The sequence below is a fragment of the Pleurodeles waltl genome, chromosome 1_2, assembly GCF_031143425.1.
Source record: "Pleurodeles waltl isolate 20211129_DDA chromosome 1_2, aPleWal1.hap1.20221129, whole genome shotgun sequence".
NCBI classification, from domain to species: domain Eukaryota; kingdom Metazoa; phylum Chordata; class Amphibia; order Caudata; family Salamandridae; genus Pleurodeles; species Pleurodeles waltl.
Window position 1 is genome coordinate 842,588,668 of NC_090437.1, and position 12,595 is coordinate 842,601,262.

At 44.1% G+C, this 12,595-nt stretch overlaps 1 protein-coding gene across 2 annotated transcripts in view; it reads left to right on the plus strand.

Moving 5' to 3' along the window:
- Window positions 1-12,595, plus strand: part of WDR17 (WD repeat domain 17) — an 811,699-nt gene that overhangs the window by 388,601 nt on the left and 410,503 nt on the right. For both annotated transcript variants that reach the window (XM_069244628.1, XM_069244620.1), the window contains exon 17: window positions 7,027-7,182. In XM_069244628.1, the coding sequence (XP_069100729.1) occupies window positions 7,027-7,182 (156 nt within the window). The remainder of the gene's footprint in view (window positions 1-7,026; window positions 7,183-12,595) is intronic.

A 12,595-nucleotide genomic window follows, 5' to 3' on the forward strand; every position in this document is an offset into this window, starting at 1 on the left:
AGCCCAACGTGCACTACGGGCCTTTCCCTACCTCTGCAATTAGGAAGCCGGGATGGGATCACGGCTGCTGCCCCAGGTCACCTAATGATCGTTGGGCTCCCTGTCCGAGCCAATCCTGGTGCTGCTCTCATCCCGTTTTAGTAACAAACAGTGAGTGAGCAGCATCTGGATTGGCTCAGGGGATTCTGGCAGGCTTCCAGTTCTGCACGTGAGGCAGCATGGAAACAAGAGAATTATTCAAGGGCTCTCACCTGGCGTTCGAAAAGGTTCGAATCTGAAAGGCAGCAGCAAGCAGCACTCGGACCGGAGTCCGAAAGTGTAAATGAACGGTAAAAATAACGAGACTGTGCTATGGCGTGGTAAATTGTGGGAACGTGCTTGCTGCAGTGTCACTCGCACCGTTGTAGGCACTGGCAATGTGTACTTTAACTGTTGTAGAGGGTGGCAAATAATTTAAATATTGTAGTAGAAATGGCTCTGTTTAAAAACTGCTGTAATCTAATTACGCGACATTTAAACCCTGTGGTGCTTATAAATTATGGCGTTTCGTCAGATAGCAGCATAGGGGGCCTTTGGCATTGCATTATTGTGCCAGCCAGATAAGCAGGCATTTTTAGAGCGGATGACTGTTTGAGTGCCATAGAAAGGACATGGGTCTTTTAATGACAACGAGTATCATAGGTACCCTCAAAATGAGATATATATATGAAAATATTGCTAAGGCTGTACCTCTTCATATGGAGTCACATTCTCCTAGTGTAGCACTAACAGGCACAAAATTGCCTGCACACATACATACACGATGTCTGTTTATATACACTGCATTGTCTCCCTTTTGTATGTATGTTATTTTAATAACACCTTTTTTTTTTTTTTTACATCTGATTGCTTTCCACATATAATGGTGTCACTCCATTATGCGCGAAAGGCAGTCTGGAAGTTAAAAACCATTTCAGGTGAAAATAACATACCTACAAAAGTGAAACCTTGCGGTGTAGATACAGAGACACAGCATGTATAAGTATACATTGGAGTTCCATCCGTGCAGTAGCAATTGCACGATTTATGCATTTATTGTAGATTAGTCGATTTAGGCTTGTTCAGTGCAAAGATATGCTGTCACCACAAGTGGCATACTTCCCAGCCCACCCAAAACACCCAGTTGGTCTTCCAGTCACACATAGGTGTGTTTTTCTGAGCTTTTAAAGAGTTGATAGTTTCGAGACGTTGTGTGTTCTCCTCGCAAAGCACTCGCTGCATTTGGCGCTTTACTGGATGGTAAGTCCGTGCGTAGTAGCCGATGGACTCCTCTTTCCATTGAACGTCGCTTGCTTTAGATGCCAAGGCACCACCCGTCAATCAGGCCTGCATGGCGAGCGCTGTAGAACTAGTTAATCAATATTTCTATAGCATTGTATCAAAATAATATTGGCAGAAACATTGCTATAGCCGTATAGCACTTCGAAGCCACCTGAGTCAAGGCACGGAATGGATGGTAAACCCACCTAGTACAGATGTGACACGGACGTGCATGTCTATCTTTTGGGGGATAACATAGAGTGAACATGCATGTCCGCATCATACTGTATCCCCGTGCCTCACTGCAGAGCACTCGCTCCTTTGCTGCCGACTGCCCCCATTCACTGGAGCTAATGAAGCCGCTCCGCAGATCACATAACCCTGGAAAAATAAAGTGTTGTTTGTGACTTAGATGTCTTGTTTTTTCCAAACGTTTTGTGAACTCCCTCGAACCCTGGTGGTCATAAGCTCATCCAAGGAAAGCATCGAAGTTTACAGCCCTCTGTTTATGATCTCTGCCATTTTTATGTTATGTGGCACTATGACAAATGGCTTGCAACCTGAATACAGGCTGGCACTCTAAATGCAAGCGATAAAAAACATTTGTCAGACATAAACATTGCGCTTTGCAAAACTTGGCTGGCTGCGTTTGACAGGGCGGGTAGATAGTGATGTTAATCATGATGGTAGTGCTCGGTTGCAGTCTGTACATTCTGGTAAAAGGAATCCTAGCCTTGCCTTTGATGATGGGCACTCTTGCATTGTGACCTGTGGTGTAATAGATGTGCTGTGCGCCTTGATCTGCAGTACACAGAATACCCAACCACCTTCTGTATAAATTAGAAGTATTACCGGTAGATATAAAACGCTGAGATGCTTGCAATGCTTACAGGTACTTCTGGTTAGTGCTTACGCTAGTGCTTGCATAGGGTTGCATGGCACTGGCAATAAGCTGCATTTTGGTTGCAGCAATGCCACAGCAGAAGTCCTAGTGACTGTGGGTTTACTAGTAGCGTAGCAGCATGCCTCCTGCAACTTGGAAGTAATCATAGAACACCTTATAAAAAAAGAATGTATGTTTTATTTCTATAAGGTTTTCTATAATTGCTTGCAAGTTGCACAAGGAATGCTATACCTGGCCCCTGAGTGTTAGCTCCCCTTGTGATTTCCAGATGACGTGTCCTACCTTGAAGGTGCCCGCATTCAGAATGCGTCCCATAATATACCCGGTGATCCATTCTTCCATGCTTACAGATTATTTATAGTTCTAGAGTTTCAGCTCCTTTGTCTGCTTCCCCATCACCTTACCTTTTTGAGCTACGTATGTTTTCAAAAAGTATATAACACCTTCGCTGCCAGGCCTTTTCCCCCTCAGATGCCAGGCCTTTTATTTTGGCTATTTTGTGCAGTTTGCGCTTAGGCCCTCATAACTTTTTTGTCCACATAAGCTAACCAAGCCAAATTTACGTCCTTTTTTTCCAACATCCTAGGGATTCTAGAGGTACTCAGAGTTTGTGGGTTCCCCTGAAGGAGACCAAGAAATTAGCCAAAATACAGCGAAAATGTTTTTTTAAAAAATAAATGGGAAAAAAGGGCTGCAGAAGAAGGCTTGTGGTTCTTTCCCTGGGAATGGCTTCAACAAAGGGTTTGCAGTGCTAAAATCATCGGCTTCCCAGCTTTCAGGAACAGGCAGACTTGAATCAGAAAACCACGTTTTCCAACAAAATTTGGCATTTTACTGGGACATACACCATTTTTATTATTTTTTTGTGCTTTTAGCCTCCTTCCAGTTAGTGACAGAAAAGGGTGTGAAACTAATGCTGTATCCCGGAAAGATAAACATTTCTGAAAAGTAGACAAAACTCTGAATTCAGCAAGGGGTAATTTGTGTAGATCCTACAAGGTTTTCCTACAGAAAATAACAGCTGAAATGAAAAAATATTGAAATTGAGGTGAAAAAAACCAACAATTTTTCTTCACGTTCTACTCTGTAACTTTTTACTGCGATGTCACATTTTTTAAAGCAATATACCGTTACGTCTGCTGGACTCTTCTGGTTGTGGGGATACATAGGGCTTGTAGGTTCATTAAGGACCTTAGGTACCCAGAGCCAATAAATGAGCTGCACCTTGCAATGCATTTTCATCCTATACCGGGTATACAGCAATTCATTTGGTGAAATATAAAGAGTGAAAAATAGGTATCAAGAAAACCTTTGTATTTCCAAAATGAGCACAAGATGAGGTGTTGAGAAGCAGTGGTTATTTGCACATCTCTGAATTCTGGGGTCCCCATACTAGCATGTGAATTTCAGGGCATTTCTCAAATAGACGTCTTTTTTACACACTGTCTTACATTTGGAAAGAAAAAATGTAGAGAAAAACAAGGGACAATAACACTTGTTCTGCTATTCTGTGTTCCTCCAAATCTCCCAATAAAAAGGGTACCTCACTTGTGTGGGTAGGCCTAATGCCCACGACAGGAAACGCAACATGGACACATCACATTTTCCCAAAGAAAACAGAGCGTTTTTTTGCAAAGTGCCAAGCTGTGGATTTTGGCTTCTAGCTCAGCCGGCACCTACGGAAACCTACCAATCCTGTGCATTTTTTGCATTTTTGAAAACTAGACACCTAGGGGAATCCAGGATGGGGTGACTTGTAGGGCTCTCACAAGGTTCTGTTACCCAGAATCCTTTGCAAACCTCATAATTTGGCCAAAAAAACACCCTTTCCTCATATTTTGGTGACAGAAAGTTCTAGAATCTGAGAGGAGCCACAAATTTCCTTCTACCCAGCGTTCCCCCAAGTCTCCTGATAAAAATGGTACCTCACTTGTGTGGGTAGGTCTAGTGCCCGCGAAAGGAAATGCGCAAAACACTATGTGGACATATCAAAATTATCAAATACTATATTACCTGTTTTTGCTGGGATGGGGACCTCCGTTTTTGGTCCTGGGCTCTGCAGCCTTATAGGGAAACCTACCCGAGGGAATCCAGACAGGTGTGACTTGCGTGGATCCCCCAATGTTTTTTTACCCAGAATCCTCAGCAAACCTCAAATTTAGCTAAAAAAATCACATTTTCCCCACATTTCTGTGTGGGAATCACCGCATCGGGACACAGTTCCTACCACCCAATGTTCCCTTCAGTCGCCTGGTAAAAATGATACCTCGCTTGTGTAGGTGGGCCAAGTGCCTGTGACAGGGAAGAGCCAAAAACATGTTGAAATTGAGGGGGAACCAAACAGGGTCCAAAAGGGCAGTTTGAAAAAAAACATTTTTAGGCTGACAAATGCGGCAGAATTTTTATCGGTATAGATGAGACAATGCTGGGTGGTAGGAATAGTGTGGATTCCTGCAGATTCCGGAAGGTCCCATCAGAAAATGTGGGAAAAATGTGTGATTTCCAGTAAAGTTGGAGGTTTGCAGGGCATTGTGGGTAAGAAAAAGGTGCATGTGAAGCACACCACCCTGGAATCACCCAGATGTTTAGTTTTTAGATGTGTCTAGGTCTTGTGGATTTTTCTACATGGCAGCGTCCCAAAGTCCAAAAGTGCAGTCCTCACCATTCCAATTGGGACGATTTTGAGAGTTAGCCAAGCTCTCATGGCCCAAATGTAAAACTAAAACCCAAAATAATCAAATATCCGCTTGCTTGCCGTTGGATAAGATGTTTTAGTGTGCAGGGGAGAGCTGAAAGACTGTTACCCCCTTCAGGTGGGGTGGGGGCATAACCAGGCCCATAATGGTTGGTAGCCACCACCCCACTATTTTATTTTTAATTTTTTAAAATTTTCAGGCATCTAGTAGACTTTCAGCACCCCGGGGAGTGGATCAGGGGTAATTACCCCATATGCCCATTAGTGGGCAGAACAACTTTGGCCCCATTTATTTGGGGTGGGGTATGGCCATACCCCCACCCTCTTATTTTGGAGAAAAAAAATCTTCCCTGGTCTCTGGTGGGCTTTCTGCCCCCTTAGGGGCAGATGGGCCTTCCAAAAATAGGCCGATCTGGGGGCAGATATGGCCAACAGTAATGTGCCCCCATAGGGAGCGACCCTTGCCCAAAGGGTTGCCCCCACAAACAAAACACACACATACACACACACCAATCCCTGGTGCCTAAGTGGTTTCTGCCCCCCCACCCCCGGGGCTGATCAGCCCAAGGGAAGCAGAAATGGGCTAAAATAAATTTCCCCTTCCCCCAGGGGAGCGACCCTTGCCTAAAGGATCACTCCCCTTGCATGAAATTGGCACAAAACAAAAGATCCCTTGGGCATAGTGGTGTCTGCCCCCCTAGGGGGCAGATCATCCTAATAAAAATAGGCTGATCTGCCCCCAAGGTGGCCAGAAATGGCCTAAAATAAATTTGCCCCCCCCAGGGGAACAACCCTTGCCTAAGGGGTCGCTCCCCTTGCGTGAAATTGACGCAAAAATGAAAAATTCCTGGTGTGTAGTGGCCTAATAAAAATAGGCTGATCTGCCCCCAAGGGGGGCGGAAATGGCCTAAGGACAATTTGCCCCCCAGGGGAGCGACCCTTGCCTAAGGGGTCGCTCCCTACATACAAAAAAAATAAAAAATAAATAAAAAAATCCCTGATGTCTACGGTTTTCAGATCAGCCTAATTACAATAGGCCTGTCTGCCCCCAAAGGGGGCAGAAATGGCCTACAACAAATTTGCCCCCCCCAGGGAAGCTACCCTTTCCTAAGCGGTCGCTTACCTCACGTGAAACTGACAAAAAAAATCCCTGGTGTCTAGTGGTTTCTACCCCCCTGGGGGCAGATTGGCCTAATCAAAATAGGCTGATCTGCCCCAAGGGGGCAGAAATGCACTAATTATAATTTGCCCCCCAGGGGAGCTACCCTTCCCTAAGGGGTTGCTCCCCATATATAAAAAAAAAAAAGTAAAAAAAAAATATATATATCCCTGGTGTCTAGTGGTTCCTGCCCCCCTTGGGGTCAAATTGGCCTAATAAAAATAGGCCAATCTGTCCCCAAGGGGGGCAGAAATGGCATAAAAGTAATTTTGCCCTTTGGGGAGCGGCCCTTGCCCAAGGGGATGGTCCCCTTATTTAATAATAATAAAAAAAAAAATAATCCCTGGTGTCTAGTGGCATTTCTGCTGCCCGATCGCATCACGAACGGGGAGCAGAAGTGCAGAGAGAGACATCAAAGGAAAGGAAAGGCCTTTCATTTCCTTTGATGCTTCTCTCGGCCCCTCCACGAGATCGCAGGAGAAATTCTTTAGCTTTTCTCCTCCGATCAGCGCTGGAAGCGGAACTTCCAGCACAGAGGGGTAGTCCTCTGATGACATCCTCAGAAGCCATGGTGGTGTCAGGGGGGCAGGGGTGGAAGGAAGCTTATTCTCCTTCCACCCCTGCCCAGGTTAGGGGGGTGCCGGGCCCCCGGGAGGGGTGCTAGCGCTTCCCCCGAGGGCCCCTACTTGGACGTAACGGTTACGTCCTGGGCACCTGATCGGTGCTTCCCAGGACGTAACCGTTACATCCGAGACACCCGAGGGGTTAAACATTGTTGTGATTCTCTTGTGATATTCCCAGTTGTTGCACTGCCATAGAAGAATTTATACATACACCCAGTCATTTGAAAATATGCAAGTCTCGCTATTTGCTTATTTTATATAAAGTTTTGTTGCTCAGACTTTGTATTGTTTTCTAATATATTTATTAGTAGAGCAGCTTAACTTTTTATTATTTTGTATTGAGCAGTCTAAAGCACAAGAACTAACAACTGTAAAGATGTCTAAGTTTGGTGGTGGCATTGGTGCACCAAGCAAGGAGGAGAGGCTAAAAGAGGCAGCAGAGATACATTTGCGATTGGGACAAATTCAGAGATACTGCGAACTTCTGGTGGAGCTTGGAGAGGTGAGGTACATTAGAAGAAAAGCAAGCACTGTGCTTAATGTTTTGTGAACATAATATTTAGTATTTGAAGAGATGTTCATGTGTTTTTCTGAAAATGATCGCAAATATGTTGTTGAAACTAGTGGACTTGTAACAGTTGGTTGAAATGTTTTTATCACTTATTCATAGATATAATAACTGTTTGTAATGAGTGGATATCATTCTAGATGTTACGGGGGCCAATGGAAGTGATAAGTCACTGATCAACTGACAATTGCTTGCCACTAACAGGTTTGATGTGCACTTAAGATAAGACGCATCACAAACCAGATATTGCATTTAGTTTTAACACTTCAGAGCGCATTATGAGTGGAACAACACATATACATATAGATTCCTTCACTTACACAACTCTCAGATCCTCAACTCATGCCAAACCCATATGGATGTCATTTAGGGGCCTACAAACAGGTCTAGAAACACAAAAGGTTGATGGACGGAGTGCTGGAACTTTTCAAACACTCACCCCACAATCACAGATCTGGGTTTAATCCATTTTTCTTTTGCTCAACATGCCACTCCAGTTTGGACCCAGCCATATGGAAATCAGTCTGGACCCAGCTGCCCATGGGAACAGTCCAGCCAAAACTGCCAGGCCTTCTCCTCCCTGGACCGGAATAGCATCCTGGGACCAATTTCGGTGTATCACCCCTCATCAGCCAGGCTAGTTTGAATCCAGTGGCACAGCAAGCAAGGTACCCACGTATGGGCATACCCTGGCCAATTTATGGCAACTTTAGCAACACAAAAAGATGATGGACGGAGTGCTGAAACTTTTCAAACATTCACCCACAGTTACAGACCTGGGTATAATCCATCGTTCTTTTGCTCACCATGCTACCTCAGTTTTGACCCAGCCATAGGCAAATCAGTCTTGACCCTGCTCTCCATCAGAACAATCCGTCCTGAGCTACCTTGCCAGGTCCTCCCTGGACTTGGAAACAAGCATCCTGGGACCGGTGTTGGGGGATCACCCCTCAGCAGCCAGGCTAGCTCAACTCCACTGGCACAGTGAGCAAGGGACCCACGTCTAGGCATACCCTGGCTAACTTACAGCGACTTCAGCTAAACAAAAGGATGATTGACAGAGTGCTGAAACGTTTCAAATATTCACCCCAGTCACAGATCTGGGTTTAATCCGTCCTTCTTTTGTTCACCATCCAACTCCAGTTTGGACCCAGCCATATGCAAATCACTATTGACCCTGCTCCCCGTGGGATTAGTCCAGCCCGAACTGCCAGGCCAGGTCGTCCCTGGACCGGAAATAAGTATTCTCGGATTATATCGTTTAGGGGTGATCATGGGTCGCAGTTGTGACCCCTGTCTTGCCCCTTGCAGCCCTTGCACTGCCTATGCGATCCCTGGCTTCAGATGGGACAAAATCAATGCCAGGAACTCAATGGCAGCTCTACTTTCTGTCAATTTTATACTACACCAATAGGGAATAATATCTTATTATTCACTATTAGTGTAATAAAGAATGAATTGCAATTTGCTAGAATATGACCCTCCTTGGAAGCTGAGTTAAGTAAAAAATGATTTTAAATGTATTTTGTGTGCATGCTTGAAGGTGAGTGCATTTCAGTGAGAGCGAGCGTGTGTATGTGTTAATGTGTGTCTAAGTGTACGCATGCCTGTGTGAATGAAAGTAAAGATGAAATGGCATATGTTGTCACCTCTGCTACCCCAGGAATTTTGGTGAATTGACGTTCATGGCCAAATGTAGCTTCATATCTTCTGTTTCCTACTGCATTTACTAGGGACCGACAATTTCCAGTGGCCCAGATCCAATGTTAGTTGGCTGTGTAACACAAAATGTCCTCATTTAAAAATAGTGCCCTTGCAAATGTCCACCAACACACACATATCATAAAGATTTTCAACAATCATAGTTTGATTCCTCCTTGTCTCCATTATGTCATTGTGACATAGGTAGCTTGATCTGAATTTACTGAAGTTGGAAAAGTCCTAACAGCAAACATTTTTTAAACTATGGAAAGAAAATAAATCTTCATTAAAATAATCTTTGGGTAATTTGATAATGCTACTAAGAAATGCTGCAGTTCATTTCCTGTTTTCCATTACTATGGGTTACATGTACGTACTTTTAGAATACTGATTTTCAAATTTGTTATTTTTCTGAATCGCTACATGGTAATTGGTATTCTGAATGTATGAAATTTCTTTTTCTTAATTTACGAGTACTAGTGGGTCGCAAATCGATCTTATGAATATTAATGAGGTAGGTCACAATTTGTGACCAAGTTGGAACGGCAGCCATCAAACGATGATGACCTGCTGAGATCAGCAGACTACCATGTCTGTGATTGCTTTATAATAAAGCATTTTATTTTAAATACAGCCAGTTTTCCTTAGAGGAAAATGGGATGTGTTTACAAAAACAAAAAATGAAACTTTGAAGTTTAATTTTTTAAGAGTAGGCAGCCGACCATGTGACCTCTGCCTGCTCTTAAGAAATATTTTCTCAACATTCTCAAAGGAGAAGGGGTCCCAAGGGGACCTCTTCCCATTTGTGAATGGGTTACCACCACTTTTAAAATGGTGATAAAGAATTACTGTTTTGGGACTGAAATTGGGTCGTAAAACAGTAATATATACCATACCGATTCAGTATGTGGAAAGAATGCCCAAAACATGCCCCTTTGAAATACTTAATCACAAATGTTGCAAATCTGTAACAAGTTATCCTAGCACATTTAGCATTTGGTACATTTAAAAAATAATTTTCTGGTTGCTAACGACCCGATTCTGTGATTCTGTGAATCAGACTGTTTGCAACCAGAAAAAATATTTGTGCATCTAGCCCAGTATCTCTTAAGACTGGGCACCTACCTATTTACAAGTCCTGTCAGTTGCGGTCACTAAGGGGAATTAAGCACAGGGACACAAATTGCTTTGCTGATCATACTATCTGATCAAGTTTTGTAAGCCTGATTAGAACATTTCTCTAGGCTCAACATTTCATATTTTTAAATGAATGACCACTAAATAAAGAGGACAGGCAGCACTGCTCTCTATTTTAACATTTCTTTTCATTTTCAGGGCTGCTCCTTCTTCCTTCCTATGTTGGTTCCAGTTCCCCTCCATCTCTTTCTCTCACTGTGTTTGTTTCTTCACCCAGTTTTACAACATCTTCAGTTTTCTCTCCCTCTTGATATCTTGCTCCTTTTAACCCTTCCTCCTGTTGCCTTACCCTCTATCTACCCCATCTCTGTGTGTGTGTGTATATATACCTATGCTTTTCACCCAGTCTCTCTCTGCCTCTTAGTTTAGCTTTTTGCTTCCATCTCTGTCTTGATCCTTTATTTCACTGCAACTCTTTCTCTGTCTGGTTTCTTTCTTACATCCTTTTTCTCTGTATCACTTTCTCCCTTTGCATGTCTTTCTTTGTGTCTGCCTCTTTCTCCCCTAATCATCTGACTCCTTTCTTCTGCCCCATCTTCCATTGAACTCTGCAATCCTCCCCTTTCCATCTCTCCCTACCACTCTCTTTGCCTCTTTGGAAATTGGGCTATTAGATGTGTGTCCATCATAAGTAATAGTTCCTCAATTGTCCTCCGTGGGAACCAAACACCCCATTGTAGCACTTGACTCTCAAAGGGTAGCAAGGCGGAGCAGTCTAAAGCCTACTCAAGGGAGGCGGTATGGACTAGTAATCACCAATCACTGGCATGCTATAATAACACTTAATAAATGATTGTCCAGTCACTTCAATTTCTTTAGAAAAAGAAGTACATTTATTACACACATGCTACTAAATACTATGCAATAATGTACAAATATATACAATGGCAGATGGAACGTACTGTAGATCACATTGTGCAATCACTGGTGACCCCCTAGAGGGGTCACCCAACCATATCAAATGAGTGTCAATAGTCATTCTGTAATAACCACACTACTTTGGCATATGTTATTGGAATTAGTACAATAATGATGAATCAATAAAACATGTGTAATCTTTATGGAAACACAGTAAAGCATTTATAAGAATTAAACCTTGTGTTTGTGTATTTTGTCTTGTATATTAGGCATCAAACTGTGATGATATAATACATCCACTAGAGGGCATCACAGTGAAAAAGCATTGTGAAGAAGCATTGCATTGCAACCATACAATCAGCCCCTAGAGAGCCTAATCAAAAGAACAGTGCAATATACGTTTTTAGGCCTTCCAGGTCTTCTGAAATGCTACCATACTCAAAGCCCCTAGAGGGCAGAGCACTCTCAGCTGTACAGCAAAAGCTCCAGCCATGGGAAAATGTGGGAAATGCATGGAAGGGGATAATTTTGCCCCCTAACGTAGATTGAGGACCTAGAAGATGCCAAAAATAGCAAGGCCACGTTGTGCTGAACAAGTTGGTGGTGGTCCCATTGTCCTGGGATCCCCACAGGCTGAGATATGGGCAAACATGTTTTTTAAATAAAAGGCTCTGCAAAGCATTATGGAGCGATTCTGACAGAAAGGGTGAATTTTATAGCAGCAGCTCCCCTTTTGTGCTGGGAGAGCCACGCTTTGTTGTCCTTTGTTAAGCATTGTTTGTGCTGTGTTGTGCAGTGTGTTTCCTTGATTGTGGAGTGCCCGGTCCCACTTGGGCAGCCCATACCACTGACTGCAGTGGAGGGCAACTGGGGGAGCCCTCCCTTGGTTGTCTTGTGGGCTCCCCGAACTGCCCTTAGCTGCTCCCTGTGCCTGCCGCACGATAGCATGCTGCAACAGCAGCCAGCATCATTCTTTTTTGTCTGCCTGTTCCAGTGGGCAGACACACTCTTGTGTGGCAACCTCCCGCTTCCCCCAGCTATGGGCGCTTGCGGAGAATGGACCATGTGGGGTGGAGGTGCAGCAGCACTACCCCTGTTGTTAATTTGTACAAAGGGTCCCAGGGGTGTGGTCCTGGGCCTCTTCTGCCTCCTATGTGATTGCATTCTATTTTTTAAGCCCCAGGTAAGCGCATCGGCGCATCTGCGAGTATTCGGGGGTTGGGGATAGGGTCCCGGCCTCTGTGCATAAATCCTCCCTGAAGGGCCTATCCCTGGGGCAGTGTGGCAGCTGGGTAATTGATACAGATCATTCTGCTCCACCACTTTCCTCTGGGGGAGCTAGGAGAGTAGTGCTAATTGCTCCTTTTGTGTTCCTGCTGCTGGAGAAAAAGTAATTACTGGGCACAGTAGGGTGACAAAAGGCCTGGGCACTGATCCTGAGCTGAGCCACGAAAACATAGAAACCCCTAGTGGCCCACAAGATGTACAGTTATCATTTTGGAAATTACTAATGTGGTTTTCTTGCACAGGTTACACTTTAATTCAAGACGTCAATAGTCTCTGTAGGCCAAGGGGAAGGGACGCTAATCTC